At 38.2% G+C, this 23,992-nt stretch overlaps 1 protein-coding gene across 1 annotated transcript; it reads left to right on the forward strand.

Annotated features, from left to right (window-relative positions):
- The first annotated feature begins 243 nt into the window (after nucleotides 1–243).
- Nucleotides 244–14,530, forward strand: LOC120443078. Its single transcript, XM_039620833.1, has 16 exons — nucleotides 244–279; nucleotides 368–400; nucleotides 1,150–1,195; nucleotides 5,393–5,547; nucleotides 6,385–6,519; nucleotides 6,753–6,947; nucleotides 7,241–7,303; nucleotides 7,444–7,617; nucleotides 7,809–7,822; nucleotides 8,187–8,209; nucleotides 9,296–9,396; nucleotides 10,363–10,453; nucleotides 11,230–11,296; nucleotides 11,511–11,737; nucleotides 13,063–13,222; nucleotides 14,414–14,530. Exons 1-16 carry the CDS (start codon nucleotides 252–254, stop codon nucleotides 14,528–14,530), a joined length of 1,629 nt encoding a protein of 542 aa, XP_039476767.1. The 5' UTR covers nucleotides 244–251.
- The last annotated feature ends 9,462 nt before the right edge of the window (nucleotides 14,531–23,992 follow it).

Consider the following 23,992-nt stretch of genomic DNA (forward strand, 5'->3'; position numbering starts at 1 on the left):
AGATCACCTATGATCAAGATGCAATCATGTAGCACTTCCAGAAGTTTTAAAAACCAGTGGAGGTTCTTCTTTCTTTACTTTCTTTCTTTCTTTTTAAACACAAGCTCACTGATCCTGCCTCCTTGACTCTTTATTATCAACGGGTTATTTTTAAAAGCTGTCACGAGGGAGGCGTGGTCTTAAAAGTATTTAAGCAACTATGTTTGCCGCTTCTTCTGCATCTCAGTGTCAGATGACCAAAAGGCTTCCAGATGATTCCGTTTTGGCCTCTCGGATTTGGTAGGCGAATTTCCCACCTTTACTGAAATAGATTTTGAATAATTTTAACAATTTATTTTTCTTAACTTTACAATAATCCTTCTTTCAGTTTGTTTAATTATTGGCTTCAGCGCTGCATATGGTAAGTAGATTTTATTTTCATTTATTTATTTAATGAGCTCAGAGTAAATTTTCAATATGCTCACTTGTTCCAAACAACTGATATTTTGTTGTGAGCTTGTGTGGAAAAGTGGAAATAAGGAGAAAATGGAGGAAAACAAATATATACAGTACCATGTATCATGTAAAATGTCAATCATATCCTACTTATTAAATTAAAACATTATTATTTTAAAAATAAATGCTCTTTGTTTATGTATAAACCCTATTTAATCTATTTGAAATATTAATATAACTAAATCCGATTAAGCCGTGAGTGGATGCTTAGAGGGGGTCTTTTTTTCCATGAAAGAATTTCATGAAAGTACACAGAAAATTATTATTACTGTTTTTTTGTTTGTTGTTTTTTTTTTTTTTTTTCACTTTCAGCTGTGTTTGCAAACCTTTGTCGGGAATTTGCACTGCGTGTGTTTCGTCATAAGATAATAAGTTACAGGGGCGTTATTGAAAAGTGAGAGGTAATTGATTTGGCAGCGACACTTATGGGTGTATGCGGTACACTGATACTGTACTCGTCTCTAAAGAAGAACTGGAGGGCGTTTTTGTGTTTCACCTATTAAAGTCTGAATAATGAAATTTGCCAGAAAACGCTGTCGTGCTATTTGAGCTATGTAAGTTATGTATATTCGTTTAGAACACCTGCCTACATATTAACACGTTTTAGCTTGTTAATGCCATGACTCACAGCTTTGACTTTGCGCTTGTTGGCAGAGCCTGCAGCTGGAGCAAATGCAGCCTCCAAAAACCACTGTTCCCGGTAAGTCTCACTAATTGTGTGTAACTAAATAGAGACTTGAGGAAGAATCTAATTCTCAATATGCATCATCCACATATGATAATGGGGACCCAACCATCCAGGGTGTAGATACATGTATCTATATCTAATACTTTGCATTAAGAATATTATCAGGGTTCCTGGGTCGTTGACCCAGTGCTTTCAGTTTTGTCACGTGTAGTTTATGTTGCCACATCGATGTTCTCACTTCCTGTTTTTCCTGCGTCAGCTCGTCTCTTGTGACGTTAGCCAGATTATGTTCAGCTGCGTACTCACCGGGCTCTCATTATCATCCTCATCAGTCTGTGTATTTAAGTCCTCTGTTTGTTCACCGTCGTGTCATTGATGTTATGTGGTCTTTTCCGCCTGCGTTCAGTCTCTCAGCCAGTCAGTCCTTTCGTTCCTGCCCTGTTCATCCACTCTTCATAATAAACCATCTTCAGTTCTTCACTATCCACGAGTCCTGCGTTTGGGTCACTTCCTCGCCTCCACACAACACAAATCCTGACAAATATAAGGGGGGAAGTGGGAAAAGTCTTATACACATTATCCTCCATTACTTATTGTTATTGTTATTATTATTATTTTTAATATGTATAACATGCAATAATTGCTGAAAAAAATCAATTATATGATCAACAACATAGAACGCTGATGAACACTGAGGTCTAGCAGGACAAGCACTGAGATGAGTCCATTGTCAGAAACCATGAAACGATCATTTGTAACCTTCAATGATTGACTAAATCATCCAGGTAAGGAGTCTCAGACTCAAGTCTCAGGCTCAGACTGAAGAAGTCATTTGGATGAGTAGCTAAACGTTTCTCTCACTGATAAATGTCACGTCCAGATGAACTGAATCAACTTTCTGGGACTTCACTAGTGTGTTTCTGCACTGTGATGATTGCTGAAAGCGCCTTGAGGCCGACGTTGTTGTGATTTGGCACTATATATTTATATAAACCTATAAAATATTCATCTGCAGATGATCAGTCAGCTGTTTTATAGCTACTCCTTGGAGATTGGCTTATAATAAGACAGCTGGGTCGTATTTTTAAGTACTGTTTTAAGTAATAAAGATTGGCTGATCATATTTAAGTTTTAAGCATTAATTAATGATAGTACTCTGTTTTCCAAGCGCACTTAGAAACTCCGACACGGAGCCATGGTGCCATGCTGCAAACAGGCATTTCTGCATCTCTGCCATTCAAAAACACTTTGTGTATAGTTTATTTTATATAATATTGTGTTAGGAAGCACTGCGTTTAGGTCGCAGTCTCCCCTGGAGGCGTGGGTTCAAATCCCACTTCTGACACCACTGTTACGCAGAGAGTGCTATGAAACCCACAGGCATCACTCTCACCTGACTGAACAGAGAGCAACCTTAGTTTATTGGCCAATCTTTACAAACACAGCAACTTCCATCCACCTCTCTCCCACATCCAGCAGTCCACTTTTATATACTCTCAGACCACGCTTTCTCAATTCAAACTGGCCTATGACAGAATCCTTCCAGAGAGGAGGAAAGAAAACAAATAAGATTAGTTTTCACAAATAATCCTAAAATTATCAGTCACTTGTCAAAATTAAGCAGACATGTCATATATACATACACAATTTAAAGGTCATTTCAAATTACTTTAAATTTCTGCAAATGGTTGACCAATCAAACACCTACGCTAGCTCACATTTTATAATAGAGCTAAAAAAAAAAAAAAAAAAGCCGCTTTTTTATTTTCGGGCTTCCTCTTTATCGGAAAGAAAAGGTAGCTGCCACAGAGGTTTGACCTGGTAACTTACACCAAAATTTGGCTTCCATCTTGGTGAATAGGGATTTAGTGCTGCCTAGCATATTGAATACTGAAATGTAAATTTTCTTTTCAAGAAAGCAATTGTGAAAGGTGTTGGTTAATCAAGAAGCAGCTCGCTGACAGACAACAGGAAGTGATAGAAAACGCCTCAGGGCTCATGTCAGAGCGCCAACAGACACATTGAACCTGCGTGTCTGCATATCTTGGTTCTAACAAGTTTTGATTTCAGTTTCTGAAATAATCAGAACAGACTCTCCAGCATCAACAACCATTCCATGTTCAAAGTCACTTCAATGTCAACTGTCAGTAGGTTTTTAAGCATGTCTACATGTCTAAATGCACTGAGTTGCTACGTTTTAATTAGGTTATTGGATATATGCATTAAAAAGCAACTGAACAAGTATACTTAATGAAATGGATAGTGAGTGTATATGTACTGCTGTTAAAATACAGTTATGGCTTCTTTTTCTTATTTTTGCAAAACTGATCATCTTCCTCTATCTCACCCTATCTCTAGTATCATCTTTTATCACATCCACCCTCTGCATGTCCTCCTTCACTACATCCACAAATCTAATCTGGGATTTTTCCTCTTGCCCAGGGCTCTAGGGTGTGACCAATTTGGTCGCAAATGCGACCAAATTTTTCAGTGGTGCGACTAAAAAATATTTGGTCGCACTGTTCGGGTAAAAAATAAAAAAATCTCTGCAACTCTCCGTGTGGTCAACAACAGACATACATTATGCCCCTATCGTGGACTAAACCAATCAGAGCTAGTCAGGGCGGGACCTCTGATTGGCCGTGGTCCAGTTGAAAGTGCAGGTGGAAGAGGGGGTGAGTAGCTTGAATAAAGCGATATCAATTCATTAACAGATTCCACACAAAGACGTAAACACAGAGCGACCCGACGCACCAGAATCAGCTTTGTCTTCCTCGGCTTTCTCACCCGAAGGCCCGAACACGGAAACGCTGTCGGAGCTCACCGAGCCCACCGTCCGCGCTGTGTTTACATCTTTTGCGCTGATTCTGAGCTGCAGGTTTTGTCTCTCCAACCAAAATTCACCAAGCCAGCAGCAAAAGAAGCAGCAAACTACGCTTCACATTTGATCAATGTCGTCATGAATTCCTCTGAGTTTTGCTGTTTTGCTTCCACCACGATAAAATCACACTTCATGCACAGCTCCCCTCTCCCTCTCTCTCTCTCTCTCTGTACTTCAAGAACAGTTTCCCGTCTCAAATCTCTGTTTTCTGCATTATTCATTCGCTTATTACCCACCAGTCTACCGTTGTTTACAGCGCTGTCGGCCGCTGTCTTTTCTTTTCTTTTTCCACTTAAATGACCTCGGACAAGAAAGCCTAATTTCTGCTGTTCAATACTGAAGAAATTTAAACTTCTTAAAATTGTGCAAAATTACAGAATATTGCAGAATATTTTAAGGTTATCTGCTATAAAAGTCAGGTCAGAAAAATCTCCTTCATGTTTTTCTGTGTTTTATTCTCAGTTACTTTGACACAAAGGCATCTGCTGTGATGTTCACAATTCTGATGAAGTCTCACATGTATCAGTACTGATAAATGATCAGAATTATAATATTTCTGACTGTCTGAGGAAAATTGAATCGAATGGATTATAGAAATCAGCGATGATACCCAGCCCTAGTGAGCAGCCTAGGCCTGACAGAAGTGGATGTAGCTGTAATAAGAAAAGAACTATTGATAACTTTTCTGTTAAGTTAAGGCCTGATCCGTCTGAAATTCATAGCCAGCTCTAACACGGTGCCATCAATCTTTGAATGCTGAAGAAGCACAGTGTATACAGAAAACACATTATATGCTGCAATAAATGCACTGCCCAAGTGTCCCCTCTCCCCACTGCCTTTCAGCAGCATGCAACAGCAAACAGGTCGTCAGAGGAGCCAAGATGATGATTAAGTTTAACATTTTCTACAATATTGACAAAGTATTTTAAGCACAAGATTGTTAGTTAATAATTTAGAAATGAATATTGTCTGTATGGACTGCAACTCCCCGCCCCAAAAAAGTGCACATGTAAAACTGCGGTGTTAAGTGATGCGGTTGAAAAATTTGAGTGCGCCTAACTTTTGTGCCGGTGCTGTGCGCCCATGGCAAAAAGTTAGTCTAGAGCCCTGCTCTTGCCTGACAGCTTCATATTCAACATCCTTTATCCTTTGTCCAATATATCCTGCATTCTGTTCTTCACCTCCACCTCCTTTATGCACTGTCTGTTCTTTTTGATGTAAACTTGTTTACCTTCACCACCTCTACTCTTATGTTATGATGTTATGTATGTGCAATAGAAATGAGTGACAGGGATAATATCCTGGGTTTTGTTACCTGTGCTTTTCAGAAAAGATTGCAATGGAATACAATATGACATCCAAGAGGCTGCTTGCTGTGAAAACAAACTTCATCCAGGTTCAAACCTGTTTTGTTGTGGAAAGGAGCCTTACAATCCTGGTACAGCCACTTGTTGTAAAGTTCAACATGGAAAGATCCTCACAGGTAATGAATTTGTGAATTAGCTGACTAAAAACCAATATTAAATTAAATGTTGACTTTGTAAATGTGAAAGAAACAGAGTGCCTGAATGTAAAGAAGCAGCTTCAGTGTTTTACTGTTTTGTTGTCTTCATTTATGTGTCGGGAATCAGAGCGGTCTCTTTAAACTCCTGTTTTGGTAGATGCAGTTTGGAGAGAAGTTAAATTGCACTGTTTGAGAATAAAAAGGTTAATATTAATACTTTACAAATTAAACTTGCAGATGATTGTATAGATTTCCTACTTTGGTTTGAAAAGCTACATTACTTTTACCTCCCTTACCCAATCAGCAATGACTATGATTTAACTTGAAGCATTTATATTGTGCTTTATAAGACTAGAAATATCCAAATATAGAAGATTACAACCACATCTGAATTTTAAGAGTCTGCCAAAAAAATATTTATCATTGATTGATCCATCTGCTCGCACTTAGTGTTGGATGTTTCAATTTATTCATTGGGTTAGGGTTAGGCAGAAGAAGTTTATTTTGGTGTTTTTTATTAACTCAATCTTGCATTCTTCCATTTCTTTCTTATAATGGTTGCAGTACATGGAGAAATACAACAAAAGATTAAAGATTTATTGGTTTTCCCCTCACAGTTTTCATCCAGCCCATAATTTATTCCAAACAAGAGGATTTTCTGCTCAAATATAATATAAAACCTACCGGGATACTTTTATGACTCAACTTTTTGCTTCTCTCTATACTTCTGAACTTCCTTGCAGTGATTTCATTACCATATACCACTCGCCATAACAAATTTTCTGTTGTTTACACTAAGCTATCTTGTTTTTACAGCCAGTGTTACTCAGGGTCTGAGTGAAAATGTGTCCGATTGCTGTGACCTGAAGGCCTACAACCCAGTCAATGAAATATGTTGTCAATCAACCATCATATCAAAACCTGGACCAATGGCTGAATGCTGTGTTAAAGGTGAGCAGACACACAGTTGGAAAAGAAGACTAAATTACATCTTCATTACAAATCATTACTGTCAGTGAAATATTATTAATTAAATGCAGAAACATTATTGTTTTTTCACTAGAACAAATTTACAATTCTGTGAAATGTACTCCATTCAATCATTTTGAGGATACTGGAGCAGCTTCTCAGTTGAGTTATATTTGAAGTAAAAAATGTTAAAACGACAAAGATCTTTTCCACAGATGTTTTTGATAAGGACAAGCAGTTGTGTTGTGGTCCAGCTGATAATAAGACAATTCTGGTGAGGAATTCCCGTCACCATGAGTGCTGTGGTCACAGCCAGTACGACACTGAGACTCAGTGCTGCTGTTCAAATGAGGAGAAGATGGAAATACAATCGAAGGATTCATCCTGCTGTGTCAGGAATTTCACTCCAGGTCAGCTCAGTACATAATAGCATGTCATACTGTGCTGAATGGATTTCATGACATTTTTTGTAGTTTGAGTCCACTTTTACATGTCAGTCTTTAGGTATGTCAAACTGAGGTGTGTCACATCTGTATGGTTACATTTGCTTAAAAAAAAAAAAAAAAAAAAAAAAAAATCAGCTTTCGATTAGTATGCTTGTAGCAAATTTCAATTTTTCCATTTTCCTTTGGATGGTTAAAGGAAGCTTATGCTAATTACTGTGAGTGAAGCCTGTATGTTGAATTTGTCTTTCCCTCTACAGGCCTTTCAAGTGGAAATACCACCTTCAACAAACCTTCACCAAAGCATGGATATTGTGGTGAAGGTGAGTAGAGCTGATAAGACCTTATAATCCTGAATAAAAAAGCAGTCTTTAATGGATATCATTTATGAAAAACATGTAAACCCAGCATTTAGTTTAAAGAGTTGATCATTTAATCTAAAAAACAATGATCCTTTCCACAGAGATTTACGATATGGAAAATAAGTTGTGTTGTGGTCCAAATAATGATAAAAAGATCCTGACAAGGAAATCCAGAGATCATGTGTGCTGTCATCATGGCCAGTTCAACGTCAAAACTGAGTGCTGCTGTTATAACAATCATATTGCTGAAGTACAGTTGACGAATTCATCTTGCTGTGAGTCAACTATATTTGAATGTCAGAACTTGTCAATTATTTTTAACAAAATAAAAGCCTAAATACTTATCATATCACACTGATTCTCAAATTAAGTAATTTACATTTTTTAATTTTTTGTTTGTTTTTTGTGGGGTTCTTTTGTTTGTTTGTTTTGGTTAATGAAAACTCTTTGTGCTTTATATCCACAGGTATGAAACAGCAGGTAAGTGTTGTGTTTCTTGGGAAGTCCAGGGACCTCGGAAGTAACAATAAAAATGTCAAGTTTGAAAAAGGGACAAGAAGACAAATAGGGATTAAAATTATAATTTTTTTTATTAAGTATTAAACAAAAAAAAAAATGTGTGTGTGTGTGTGTGTGGGTGGGGGTGGGTGGGGTGGGGTACAATTAGTGTCAGGGTTACAATTCGGTTATGTTTAGGTTTAGACTAAGGGTTATGATTAGGTGTTCATTTTTGATGATTAGGGTAAGCGGCTAGGGAAAGCATTATGTCAACGAGATACCCCACGAAGATATGAAAACAAGACTGTGTGTGTGTGTGTCTTAAATCTTATATTTTATTTTTCAGATATTCAAGCTCCAACCCAAATGGTAAGTTAATGGAAACGTTTTGCTATCATTTCACGCCTCGACCAGCACAACTTTCTATTATCCATCTAATCGTCAATGCCATTCATTCATACTTTGCAGTAAAAATTACTATAGTTCCACTTTATATACCGTCAGTGCACTTTACATAGTTAAGGACCTTATATAGAGAGAAACTCAGCAATCCCTTTTGAGCAAGCGTCAGTGTGAAGGAAACACTCCACTGAAAGATGTACAATCATGCAGGTAATGGTTGATTAACTTACAGACGCAACACTTTCACAAAGTACGACTATTTTACAAAGTAGCAAAGGATTGTTTGGACTATTTATTTAATTTTCTTTATATTCTCAAACGGTCAAAAATTTAAGTTCAGGTTTTTGGAGATAAGAAAGTTAAGGAGTTTTCTGTTTTCCACATTGTTTCGCTTTGTATTTGCTCACTGATTACTTTCACTTATACATGATGGTTAAGTTTTGACACTAAAATATTTGGTTTGGGAATAAATTTGTTTGTTTGTTTGTTTCAGTCAGAATGTATGTCTTTACAATAACCTGAAAGATTAAAAATAATGTTTGGGACACTTAGGAGATCATTTCCATGTATCCTTCGCATATGTGAAGAATAAACGTGCTGCATCATGGGACAGATGCCTAATGACATTAAGTGTGTATCTATGAGAGGCCAATCGCTTTGACAAAAACTCACAATGGAAATGTTATTTTAGCTTGGTCAAATAATCCAACAGTTCAAATAACACATGGGTTTATAACTGCCATTCTACCTTATCTGACACATGGCTGCATTTTGCACACCAGTGGAATTGTGTGCAATTATACGTGACAACTGACTCCCAGAAAAATATAACTCTAGCATGATTGGAGGTCAAGGATTAGAAACCAACCAAACTTCCAGAAAATCATTAAACCCATTACTGCACTGAAATTTGCATAAAATTTAAATATATGTTGTACGGCCTACATTATAAAACAAATTGTTTCCATACTTCTTTTTTTTTTTTTTTTTTTAAATTTAATGTGATATGGACTGTTTTGTGCTGATTGTTGCCTGTTTTACAAACATCCACAGCACTGAACCAAACACACATCTCTGTGGGTCGTCGTGTTACAATCCAAAGCAAAATCGCTGCTGTGAGAGTAACCACGAGCCTCACTCACTCGACAACTCAGGTGTCACTATCTATTTGTTTGTTTGCCTTAGTTTTGTAGTTGTTTTGGTTGTTACTATTGTATTACATCATTCTGTGGTGTATGTAGTATGTAGCTATGTAGTAGAGTAAGTTGAACAAGGTAACCTCACCCCAACAAGGCAGTTAGAGCTGAATGAGCAATTGTTTGCTTGTCATGTTTGTCTTATGTGTATCACTGTAAAACCAAAGAATTACTTGAACGCGTCATTTGATTCTGTGGTATTTATTATTTTGGAAAATACCTCTAGGGGTAAACAGTTAAAACAAAAGACAGAAGATTGTTTTAAAGAACCTTTAGTGGATTTAGTGGAATGTAGTAGTGAGAATGCAAACTGACATGATACCCAAAGAAGCAGTAGCAGCATAACATAAAAAGAAGGATTTTACCTTCCTACCTGTGTTTGACATATTCATCCACCCCCTTCTACAACCAGCTGAGCCATGCTCTAGGATTTATAGTCTTTTTTTTTTTGTCCAAGTTGAGAAACTATGTGATCACAAAATATGATTGTCTCATGATCATTCTTGTAGGAACTTGCATTGATAGTCATGAACATTATTATGTTATTGTAGCAACAACAGGAAGAAGAAATTGGTCATATAATTATCAGTTATTATACACATTAGTGAGCCTATCTCAGCTCTTGAGAGGTCACCAGTCTAATGGTAAATTAAGAGATGATGAAATTATGACTATGAGAGAAATAAGAGGGGGAAATCAGAAGAAGTCTGGGTGTCTATTTGAACTCGTTCATTTTTAGTGGAAATCAAAAAGTGTAACAATGTTTTTACATCACTTGAAATTCAGGACAGTTCAAAGGATGTGAAAACACATGAGCTCTGACTTCAAAGAGGGAATTTTATTTCAGAAAATTTGAATCTGCAGTTGAAACTTGCTTGCTATATCTCCTTTCTCCTCTTTCTACTCTCTAAAACCCCTGTTTAGGTCAAAGGAAGGCCACAGCCACCGTGTATAACCCACATACTCAGGTCTGCTGTGATGGACGGTATCTCCGTGGAAGCCTTGGATCGATCAGGTAATGTACTAATTGCTCCCCACCCCTACTGGGAAAAATGATCAAACCACCATTTCCACTGAAAGTTGAAAATCTAAACCACTGTTTTACTAAAGCAGAAAAATGTTTTAAAGCCTACAAACTGGAAAACAATGCACATCCTTTTATTATTAAATTCAATCATATAGCATTACAATGTAGAAAGTTGTCAAGAGTGCTACTCTTTGACAATAGAATTCAGAGGTCCAGGTCACTGCTTTCACACAGTGCCAGAGGCTGGATTCTATTTCTGTTTTCTATGTGTAAAATTCCCTTAACACCGTATGTGTCACAAGCGATGACGGGGACTCAAGCGCAGAGCAGAGTTCAGTTCCAAAACGTTTTATTCACACAATCACCAGATGCAGAATATTTACAGTGGGGGAAATGCAGGGTTCCTAGGGTCCAGGGGGAAAATCCGGGAAGGGGAGGCTCTCTTACACACGCTCTCTTCTTCACACACGTCCACACAGCGGGTAGGTTACGGGTCCGGGAAAACTATTCACAACAGAGATTGGTTAAGCAAAATCACAGATGTACACACAAAACTTCACTGAGGCTATTGTCTCACTAATGTGTCTCGCACAATCATCCGGTGATGAGACTGTCTGCGTCCCGGCTTTAACTGGCAAACACATAATGGCAGCCTGATGGGTGGGTGTGTGGACCAAGGCCGGGAGCCTGCAGTGAGCTCCGCCCATGCGGCAGGGTGAGAGAAAGAGTAGTAAACAAAAACACATGTAGCCTTGTGGGGCCAGCCGGGCAGACACGGGGACCATGATAGCCCTTATTCATTACTGCCAATACAAAAGGATCAAAAGTCTGGTAAGGCTGAAAGACTGTAGAAACATAATGCATAGATGTTACATGTATGTAATGCAGAATTTTCGCAAGTGTTTTATGTTCTTAATTTGCATTTTTTGAGCTAGTTTTTTTTTTCATAACTCATGCATTTCTCTGTTTGGCTCTGAATGTGTAAACTACAGAGTCTGGTTGTGCCTGCTTGCACAGTTTACTGTATTATGTCTGATTCTTCAAGTGCTGTGGAGAGACGCCGTATGGCTCGGCACAACGTGGAGTTCTGTCTTGTAATAAGACCTTGTACGAGGACAGAGATGATGGAGAGGAATGTTCAGAGATGGGTATTCCTTACAACCCGGCTAAAGGGACCATATGTTGTTCTCAGTTTCATGGCACCCCAGGACAACACTGCTGTGGGACAGAAATTTACCGGCCTCGTACTGAGATCTGCTGCAATGGACACAGGTGATTGTGTGCATGTGTTCTGTTTACCTGCTTTACATTGCTGATAAAATCCAGTGAAAAGGGATTTCTTCTTCTTTTTTTTTATCTGATTAGTATCTAATGGCACCTGTTTGAATTTAGTCAGTCAGTGCAGCTGGGAGCATGGAAACTGGTTTAATCTATTGTCTTCTGAGTGAGGGTTAAGGGTAACCGGAGAAGTAGAATGAAACATTTTTCATAGCTGATGATTTCATATGGTTTCTAAGACACACAGTTGCGTGACAAACCTTGCCCTGCCTTTCGTTTGGTTCCCAGGACTCTTAAAATACATTTCTTTCAGTCTGTGTGGGGTCTCATTGGGTTTCTGTGAGCTCATGACTCATCTTAGAGCTAAAGTATTTAGCTATTGCATCATTAAGTATTTTGCAATTTGAAGTGACGCATTTGTGTTTAATATATAAATTATTGCCCAACTCACCAGGTATTTATACTCAGGATTCACTTTTATGGTTATGTCTGTAGGAGTTAAACTGGTTGACTTTTTGGCTGCTCTTGAGTCTGTTTCCAGTTGCAGTAGCTGTCAAAGTGCATTTGGTATAAATGCATTCTATGTAGACAATGACTGAGAGCTTAAAGTGCAGCTCTGATGTTCTGCTTTCAGTGCACAGCTTGTGTAAAACAATGAAATGAAGAAGTTATCTTCCAGAATGACACCCAACACTATACATAAAGACTGTCACAGGATAACCCATGCCTCTGGGGGACTAAGACTGTGTATGGCCCACAAAAAGCGAGAACGGCAGTTTCTATTGTTTTATATCTAACCGAAAGAATAGAGTTGTCTTAGTTGTGAATGTGACAGTAATGCTGCTGTGAACCACTTCTTTATTCGTTTGATTCAAGTCGTAAGTAGGTTAGTTAAAATACATATTTCTGGGGAGGGAGGGATGGATGGATGGATGGATGGATGGATGGAGTCTTTGCTTAAATAGTATTTTAATCTTTGTGAACAAACTTCTGTATTTGTAATTTTTGTATGAAAACCTCAGAAGTGATAAGTAGGAAATCTTTTTGATTCTTGGGGTAAAAATATCTAATTTCTGAGATAATTAATTAATGCTTGCATGGTTTGTTCTGGGGGAGGGACTTAAGCTTTATAATCCTGGGTTATTGCTCCTGAAGGGGAGTTTAAGGTGGCACTGTAAGAGTAAAGCCTGCCTCAAAGTGCATTTCCTCCATCGCATCTGTTGCCTCCTTACAGACTCATCTAACTCAGCCTCTTACAAACATAATTATTTATTTTTGTCCTTATTTGATATTAATTTGTCCCTCTGTTTTCCAACCAGACATCTGAAATCAGAAAACATTCACTGCTGTGGGGTCAAAGCCTACAACATTAAAGACCCACAGATGAAGTGCTGTGCAGGAACACTGTACAATCTGACATCATTAGACAAGCATGGAGGGGATGCGCAGTGCTGCGGATCCATTCTGCAAAAGCCACAGGTAGAATTAGTAATGATGTTATGAAAATATGTTGTTTGTTCATCTTATTTGTGTATTCCACTGTATTATGTCATTAGATTTAACACAGCTACTCCTGCCTTGATGCAAAGTGAGAGTAGGTATGTTGGCCACCCTGTCCCACAACTTTTCACACTGTGTGTTTTGTTTACAGTGGCCTATCATTGTTAAAGCGCCTCTTTCTGACTGGTGTCTTCTGCCTCTTGGTGTCATTTCAAAATGACGGATAAACCATGATTTGATCAATATGAAAATGGAAAAAAAAGAAATAACTGTTAAAAAGTTACCTTTCTTGAGCTTTTAACTATCTCAGAGTCCTGTCTGTAATTTTGAAGCAACATGAATAACACTGGTAAAGGAGAGAAACTGATATGGGCCTGAGGGGTAAACATTTAGGAAACCGCAACTCTCTCTCTAACTGCATAACTGAACTACAAATCCAAAATATATTTAACTTAAGCACAGTCAGCATAAAGTGAATGAAAACAGCATGCTGTAACAAGTGACTCATCACTGGAGCTACTTGGAAACTGTTTAAAACTTTTCATAAACATTTAGAGACTTTTTTTTTAAAGCAGAATAATCATCTTCTGTGTACATTTTATGATTCTTTCTGCAAAAGCTAGACTCACAACAATTCAGTAGAGATTATTGGCAAACAAAGCAATTCTAATCTGAACCAGCAACAATTATCAGTGTTGATGAACCATTCTAATGCTTCATCTCTATCATGAAACTGTTTGCTGGAAGTATTTACTGTATATTTGACAGTCAGACTGACTTTAGTCAAAGTAATCTTTATATTAATCTCCAAAAATTTACCTGATATCAGCTGTGTATCAACATTACTGGCTGAAGTTGACTTTATGGCTTGTCTGAACTAACACAGTGTTCAATGAGTCCAATCAATCATGCTTTTATTTAACATAAAATGCTATATGCCCTTGTATTCTTAATCCTATTTATTCTATTTGTCCCCTTTGTATACTCTGTATTTATATATGTCTCTATATTTTATATGTGTATATACGGTATATTTCTGCTCACATTCTGTAACTTCTGTCGGTGCTGTGCTATTGGAAACCGAATTTCCCGGAGGAACCCACCCAAGGGATTAAAAAAGTTTTATCTAATCTAATCTAATCTAATCTAATATATCTTTTCAAAAACCAGGACATTTGCTGCTCAAGTGAGGACAAAGAGGTGCTCTACTCTGCCAAAATAGGGTTCAGATGCTGTGGTCACCTTTACTATAACACCACCCTGTGGTCATGCTGTGCTGGGGGCTGAGAAGAATCTGTGAACCAGGACAGGATCAGAGAAAGATGATTAATGGTCTGTTGTGTCTGATGAGATGTTCTCTCACAAAGTTTATCTTCAGTGTATGTCATATTATCTCAATGCCACAGCCCAGATTCTGTATTTAACCAATAATACACCTATAATGTTCTTGTTTTTAGGATCCAGACTTCTATCTGTGAATAATCTGAACAAAATCGATCTTTGCAAAGAAAGTAAGATATCATCTGTAATTTAGATTTTTTAAAACATCAGAACAAATGCTGTTTACAAGTATATGTAAAGTACTTGTGTGTCTCATTGTTTAGTGCACATTGGGACTGTGGAAAGTGTGTCGCTGCAGAGCATTGTGTTCAGGAGTGTGCTGAAGGTCCATGGGATGGAGGCCAAAGTGAAAGCTCTGCCTTTCCCTTACATCCTGGAAAGAGATGATCGCTGCAGCTCCCCTAAACTGATTGCTGGGAAGACCTACTACTTTAACAAAGTTAATGTTTTCATTGATTTCAATCATGACTCTGTTCTTCAGTCACTCCATTTCATTATTTGCAAATGTTCATCTCAGGTCACCACTGGCTGAAGTATACATGGTCAGTGTGGATCTGTTACTCCCTTCTTTGAACAAGTTCTCTTTTTTTCACATATTTACTCACAGTGTTGGCTTTGTCACACAGAAAATCAATTAATTACACATCACATTATACTGGTTAACATTTTTTTGCAAAGTAATTTGTTACCATATTTATTACAGAGTACTTGTTGCATTGCAACCTCATATACTCACCCCAAATTACTCTCTGATGCACCCATCACAGTGTGAATGTTTGCTTGGACTTAAACACAGAAAGAAGTCGTTGTATGAATGTGTGAATGAGGGACGTTGTATCAAGCGCTTTGAGTGCTCAGGTAGGGTAGAAAAGTGTTATATAGAAGAACCTGTCCATTTATCAGTAGTATACAATACTTCACATGATATGTTGTTTATACATTACTCTGCCTATGTCCAGCCAAACCATGTTGCTCTGTTGTTTAACACATCCCAAGATGTCTTATCACAGACAGAATTTAGGTACTTTAAGTAAAGAAAACAAAAAACAATGTAGCTTTTAACTTCAGTTTTACAGGGATTCACATTGTAGTGATTCACACAACTTGACATTAATCAATACTGTAACACAGCAAGCTGGTGCACAGTGTTGTTGCTCAAATCTAAATTTGAACAAAATCTAAATGTAACTTTGATTCTTGCACTGATCTAAAATACAAGGGACAACTGTTTGCACATGTCCTTGAACCATACAATTCAATACTTGCGGTAAAGTCCATGATTTACTGTGATTGTTAATTCTAATGAATGATAAACACTTAATGCCAATATCATGAATACAAATATGTTAGAAGGACCCACTAAAAATTCCATGAATTTCTGTTTCTTTGAATGTGATTCATGTAAAATAGTTAATGGTAAGGATAGGTATGGGAATTTAAGAATGGTAAGGAATTTAGTAAGGACTTGAGGGACATTTAAGCTATAAGCAAACATAAACACTGCCTGCTTGATTTAGTGACTTTGTTGTTAATATAATATATTGCATATATATATTATAAATGTTTATAATTTCAATGGACCTATTATCCTTTAAGGATTCAAATAAATAAATACAAACACTAATTAAACCTGCTGTGTTTTCTCTTGTATTCAAATACTGTAGCTTCCCGTTAATAAAAAGCAACGTGAGCAAGCAATCTAAAATGATCTACCCAACCAATATACCTCTGTTTGGCCTCTTCTCTTAATGTAGCTTTCATTGTTAATAATAATTATATCCGCTCAAAACTCAACTGACTTATAGTTTCTTTGAGTATTTTCTAACACAGTCATCTCTGAGCATTACACTTTTTTTCTGTCTTTGCACAACATAAAACTATATTGTTGACTATAATTCGTATCAAAGCTGCCAGATAAAATAGTGTAGCGGGTCAGGGTTGTTTTGGGGTTTTGCTGTTATAGTTCCGTTTTCTGTTGACATGGTGATGAGTGACGCGCTCTCTCGGCGACTGTGTTTCCGGGGAGAGAGCGCCTTTTTTGTTGTTATGTGTGGTTGCCGCGCTGAGGAGGGAGGTAGCGGCAGTGTTCTGGGCCGGTTGCGAATAAACGGGTGCTCCCAAAGAAACCTCTGTCTCCTCCGTGTCTGAGCTCGCCACAATAGGCTAAAAAGAAGAAAAAAAACACAAAATACTTCCCATTCTACTATTATCAGTTGCGTGGGTCATCAGCGACAATCTTTGATCCTCATTTTGCTCATAAAAACGTTTTTATGTTTATATTCACAGATTTTTCTTTCAGCTGATTTTAAAATCCCAGCTGACTTCGGGCGAGAGGGAGGATACACCCTGGACAGGTCGCCAGTCTGTTGCAGGGCTAACAATGAGACCGAGACAACCATTCGTACCATTCGACTTACTAACTGTACCTCTTTAGACTGTGGGAGGAAGCCGGAAAACCCACGCAAACACTGAGAGACCATGCAAACTCCCCACAGAAAGACCCCGGCCTGATGGTGGAATTCAATTGAGGACCTTCTTGCTGTGAGGCAACAGTGCTACCATCGTGCCAACGTGCTGCCTTTTGTAGAAATCAGTCCACAATAAACACAATTTTTTCTCTGTATACCAAAATGCTGCAAATGAGTGGAATCAGAAAGTTCATAAATATCTTAGATTAATGTCTGAATCCTAACGATGATGTTAATAGATACTAGAGCATTGCATGACACTCACGATAAGAACAAAAGAAAAAAGAAAAAGCAATGGCGATGTGCTCATTTACGCACGTGTTAAAGCTATTGTGTAACTTCAGCACACGGACGGGTCATGATTTGACAGCATGAGATGCTTTGTGTTCTGCACACTTTATAGATCAGCTGTAGAGCAGACTTCAGGTTTACACGACGGAATAGTTTGTCAGCACTCTTCAGCGAATCCTGCGCTCCACCTGAGTTATTAGGCTCTAACTCCGAAAACATTTTCAGGTTTTATGAACTTTTTATCTGTGCTGTTTGTTACTTAAAAGTGTTCAGTTCGATTCCGCAAAAATTCCAGGAATGTGGAGGACTTGTTTTCACTAACACTAACTTGATTATGGACACTTTTTCAAAGAAACATCAGGTGAAATTCGTGATTGCATAACTGACACAGCAGTTTTGCAGATGTACGTCACGCTCTCTCAACCGTTGAACAAACAGTAGTTAGGTTTTGGCTTGAACGGAAACAAAAAGTTCACGACAAAAAAAATAGAAGAGTTTTATTTGTTTGTTTGTTTTTTGTTTTTTGTTTTTAAAAGTTGTTAGTGTGTTTTACATTTTGACAATACTACCCAACAATCTCCATGCTTTAGCAAGGAATTACTGTGTGATTCTGATAGAAAGCGTCACACATACCTGTTCCCAGCATAAAGTTGTATAAACATGTTAAGTGTACAAATACAACTGGCGGGATTGTCCCGATGAGTAGACGTTCACTGTGTATGCTTTTCCTTCCTTGCAATTAAAATAAACGCGTTGGAATTCGCTACTCTGTGTGTCTCACTTCATAACATAATTTTTTCTAAAAGATTCCTAAAATTCCTAAATACATTTTCTGAAGATTATTTGTATTTCACTTTTTGTACTGGATGCCAAAGTAGGAACGATTTATAAATAAATCAATGCATATTTTGTGTGCACCTTTTAGAAAGACAAATAGTTTCACCTTCAGACAGTCTCTATAATAAAATTATCCGCACTGTTTTTCTTTCTCTATAAAGCAAATATCTGATTCTTTTTATTAATTTATTTTTGTCCGGGACGACTTTAAATTCATGTGTTACATTGATTCTTTTTTCTTGCATATAAGGTTAAATTAATTTTCCAGTCAAAAACAACATTTCTCTTGCTGTAAATTTCTTCCAGTTTTTATCCTTCATTTAAAAAAATTCATATCACAATAACGTTGCAGCGTTGGTATTTAAGGATTAAGTGAAAATAAATAGGCGTAATTTGTCCCAGCAGCCTCCAGTTCTCAGGACCACAGACTGTCCCCAGTAATTTCTAACAAAGTGTTCCATCTTTATATCAGAAACACGATTCTCCTTCAGCTGCTTCTCATTGATATGAATTGCGAGACTTTTCAGATCAATGGGAGGCAAAAAGAAACACGTACAAAACTCGCTCCTCCTCATCATGGGATCGAATTGATATAGACAGACATAGCCACACTGTTAAAAAAAAACAACCCTAGAAAAACAGTAATATTCCGGCAGCTGGGACGCCAAAATAATACCAGAAAATAACAGAAAATAACTTTCTCATAAAAATATGGTTATTTTCAGTAATGACAATACAGTTTGTTGCCCTAATTTTACATGGATTTTGCCTTTTCAAGTGCTTTTAAACATTAAATTAGGAACATGTTAATGTGATTAAACAGTGAAATTACCTATAAACAAGGTCAATGAATGTGGCAATATGAATAATAATACTTAAATGTACAGAAATATACAGTTAACAGTAGGTTTAAATAATAATGGATTGCATGCCCTGGGATAGACTGACAGAGGCGAGGCTGCCATATCGCACCATCGGCCCCTCTGGTCATCACCAGTAGGCGGTAGGTGAAGTGTCTTGACCACGGACACAACGACCGAGAGTGTCTGAGCCGGGGCTCGCACCGGCAACCTTCTGATTACAAGGCTAACTGCCAACTCTTGAGCCACGATCGCCCTAAATAGCAATAATTATTATTATTATTTGATGTAAAAAAAAGTTTATGAGAATCATTTTATATATTTTTCCATAGCATTACATTTGAATTTAACAGTTCAATCTTTCAAATAACGGACACATATTTGTGAAATTATGATACATTTGTGAATGTATTTTAACAATCTAAATATGCATATGTACAGACAAATACATTTACAAAACACGAAAATTATGTTTTATTACACTACAGTGATTTTACGTTAATTTACATTTGAAATGTGAAATCACAGTCTATTTATGTAAATTTAATGATATTCTAGAAGAACAGAACAAAACTGTAAAATACACAGTAAAATACTTTTATATTAGGATTTTTTTTACAGTGCAGTTTGTTTTAATAATAATCAGTGCAATCTACCAAAACTGACTTCGATTAATGAGTCACAAACGAGCAGACCCCACGATAGCGCAGTAAGTGTAAGAGCAGGTTTTACGTGTTCAAGAGGCAGATCTAGGATCAAGCTGACGCTGTTTTTATTGTTTGTTAACGTGTTTTTTTCGGACTTGCCTAACAATAATGTTTTTGAATACAATTACTTTTTAAAGAAACTGTAAAGTGACTTGTTAAAAGTGTGTCAAAAGTAAGTCAAATAAGCGTTCATTACAGCCGACATAAGCAGAAGAGCATTTCTGAAGTTAAAGATCTTTGTAGCATTTTTCTTCACGACCTATATTTAAGTTATGTTGCAACATGAATTTTGAAAGCGAACACTCCCTCGGCTTGGACTGACATCATTATGAATGAAATGTGCTCTATTTGGAAGCAGCCGGCCCCCCTCCCCTTTCGACGGGTTGTGTGAGCCTTTAAATCATCAAACTGTAAATTATAAATTTTATATTGTTATTGATCCCGTTACCCCTAGTTGTGTATATTTATTTTCTTACTCTTCTTATATTTATTGTTTGTTTACTTGCACTGCTGTAACTGGAGCCTCGTCGTCTCATCTCTCTATATACTGTATGAAGCGGAGATGACAATAAAGTTTACTTTGACTTCAGCAGCAAGCAGGCGGACTGAGGGCTCTCGCGCTCACTTTTCGTGTATAGAATTTCGAAAAAACATCGGTGCAAATTATAAGTCTGTATCATAATGTCTGGTGTTTTCGTGTTTGTTTGTTTTTTAAATTTTGTTTTATTTTGCGAGTTGGTTATTAAATGCTGCTCCAGCCAGCCAGAGAATCGCCAGCCGCCCGGCCTTTTCCTCCCTGTGCCGCAAGCAGCAGGCGCGCCTCGCAAACGGAGGGCGCCCTTACTCCCAGCAAATGGGCGATAGAAAACCGATCGGTGCCTTTGCCATTCCCAATATCCGCTGGCATGACGTCGGGGCAGCATGAGTACGAGTAATTTTTCTTTTCTTTTCCTTTTTTTTTGCCGATGTCCGTGATGCCGCCCCCCACCACGATGCCGCCCCGGGCAACCGCCCGTGTCGCCCGTATCAAAAACCGCTACTGCCCGGGGCTCATTTTGCCCCACAGCCACTGTGTAGTAAACGGTGTAGCAACACATGAACCAGATAGATAGAGATAAGGGAAGATATTTTGTGATTTGTATGTTATTATCATTCGTTCTTTCTTTTCTTTTTCTTTTTTTTATCTTTGACATTATTTAGCTCTATCATTTTCAAGAGAAATTGCATTAAAGTTTGATTTTCTTATTTCTAAGAGTACTGCATTTTTCACTCTATGGAAATGGAACATAAAACAGGATTTTGCTTTTAGTAATTGACGTTTGAGGTTTTCTTTTTTTGAGTGAAATCATATTTTGTGTGTTTTACTGAGTGTTGGTTTGAAGATACAGGTGTTTGTTAGTTAACACAGTTTTTCTGTGGTTCAATTTAAAAGGTGATTGGTTAATTCAGTTTTATTTATACAGCACCAAATCAAAACAACAGTTGCCTGAAGGCACTTTAAATTGTAAAGTAAACCCTACAATAACACATACAGAGAAAAACCCAACTTGTATGACCTCCTATGAGCAAGCACTTTGGCAAACAGTGGGAAGGAAAAACTCAACCATCTGCTGCGACTGGTTGGGGTGAGGGGAGGAAGACAGGACAAAAGACATGCTGTGGAAGAGAGCCAGAGATTAATAACAAGAAAAAACAGTTGGTTAGAAATACCAACTGTTGCTTCACTCTGTGCAGGTTAGTAATGTAGAAAGACAAGTTTTATGTGATATAGCTTATTATATTTGCTCTGATAGTATTTGCACATCAGAACCAGTTTGTGTTACTTGTTAATTTTCACCTTTTAGTACTTTGCTGGCCTCATTTTCCATCTAATATGACTGTCAATGAACCAAATGTATATTGTACTTTATCGCAAGCAGCTACATCAATAACAAAATATTAAATTGTAGTTAAAGATCTGAAAATGTATCTAACTTTGACTGAGAAAATGAAGAAGCTTTTTCTCCCAGAGAAGAGTTGTTGCTCTAAGGTTATTATAGGGTGTTTGAATTTGTTTGTTCACAAGATGGGGCCAAAGTGCTTCAAATTTGCAAAGTCATCGTTCAGTGAAAAGAGATAGTGGAAAGCTGTGGGTTGGCAACACAGGAGTGAATCCCAAGGTGTAACATTAAGTAAATAATTTCCTACACCCAAGCATTTCTAGCCTAAGCTCATTTGCAAATCCTGACGCTTTGTCCTTTAAAAGTTATCTTTGTTCACAGTTAACATATTCGCACACAGATCCTGTCACTGACTCTCTCCATTTAACCTGGGTGAAAAAGACCCTCCAGTGGGGGTCAGCAGGGGGTCTGAGGATGAGATGAGCATCACAGCATACACAGTTTGGGAAGCACAGGCACCTGGTTCATGTTGCTATTAATTTGAGTGGAGCTGGAGGTGGAGGCCCAATATTTGCCAGTGCATCCCAGGCAGTTTCTGCCTCTGCATCCAGCCATGTTGGAACCCTCCTCTGAGGTCCCAGCAGCAGCAACAGTGCCAGGCTGAAGAAAGTGAATGTACAGAAGGCAGCAAACCCAGACAAGTCCAGGACACATACTCAGGGAGTTTGCTGACCTGCTGGCACATGTCCTTATGGACAACTTTACCACCTTTCTGAAGCAGACTGTTGTTTCATCATGTTTCAAGTCTGCCACCCTATCATTACAGTGCCCAAAAAATCCACCATCACATGTTTTAATGACTGTTGCACTGACTCCCCTAATGATGATATGCTGAGCAGCTTCAAGTTCCTGGGAGTCCACATCTCCGAGGATCTCATCTGGATGACCAACTGCTCCAAGCTGGTCAAGAAGGCTCACCAGCGCCTCTTCTTCTTGAGGACTCTGAGGAAGAACCACCTGTCCTCAGACATCCTGGTGAACTTCTATCGCTGCACCATCGAGAGCATCCTGACCAACTGTATAACAGTCTGGTACGGGAACTGCTCTGCCTCGGACCGGAAGGCGTTGCAGAGGGTCGTGAAAACTGCCCAGCGCATCGCCGGAGCACCACTTCCTGCCATAAAGGACATCTACAGGAAGCGGTGTCTGAAAAGGGCTGGGAAAATCATCAAAGACCCCAGTCACCCATCACATGGACTCTTCACCCTCCTGCCCTCTGGGAGGCGCTACAGGAGCCTCCGGACTAAGACCACCAGGTACCGGAACAGCTTCTTCCCCGCAGCTGTCAGACTCCTGAACTCTGCCTCCTATCTGACCCATGTTAAACACATGGACTGAACATACACACACCCACAACCACTAGCACTTTATCACTATCACAGTTATCCACATATCTCACTTATCTTAACTGCACTACTGTATAGTTCTGTGTAAATATCATTCTGTACATACGATAATTTTTAATCCTACAACTGTTTATAACTTGCATAGTTCACATTTCTGTATAACTGTATATCTCAGATTTCTGTATATTCAATTCAATTTCAATTCAATTTTATTTATATAGCGCCAAATCACAACAAATGTCGCCTCAAGGCGCTTTATATTGTACAATAGATCGCACAATAATAAATACAGAGAAAAACCCAACAATCATATGACCCCCTATGAGCAAGCACTTTGGCGACAGTGGGAAGGAAAACTCCCTTTAACAGGAAGAAACCTCCGGCAGAACCAGGCTCAGGGAGGGGCGGCCATCTGCTGCGACCGGTTGGGGTGAAAGAAGGAAAACAGGATAAAGACATGCTGTGGAAGAGAGACAGAGGTTAATAACAGATATGATTCGATGCAGAGAGGTCTATTAACACATAGTGAGTGAGAAAGGTGACTGGAAAGGAAAAACTCAATGCATCATGGGAATCCCCGGCAGCCTACGTCTATTGCAGCATAACTAAGGGAGGATTCAGGGTCACCTGGTCCAGCCCTAACTATATGCTTTAGCAAAAAAAGTTTTAAGCCTAATCTTGAAAGTAGAGATAGTGTCTGTCTCCCGAATCCAAACTGGAAGCTGGTTCCACAGAAGAGGGGCCTGAAAACTGAAGGCTCTGCCTCCCATTCTACTTTTAAATACTCTAGGAACAACAAGTAAGCCTGCAGTGCGAGAGCAAAGTGCTCTAATAGGGTGATATTTAAGATAAGATGGGGCCTGATTATTTAAGACCTTGTATGTGAGGAGCAGGATTTTGAATTCAATTCTGGATTTAACAGGAAGCCAATGAAGGGAAGCCAAAACAGGAGAAATATG

This window comes from Oreochromis aureus, linkage group 12 (assembly GCF_013358895.1).
Source record: "Oreochromis aureus strain Israel breed Guangdong linkage group 12, ZZ_aureus, whole genome shotgun sequence".
In the NCBI taxonomy this organism is placed as follows: Eukaryota; Metazoa; Chordata; class Actinopteri; order Cichliformes; family Cichlidae; genus Oreochromis; species Oreochromis aureus.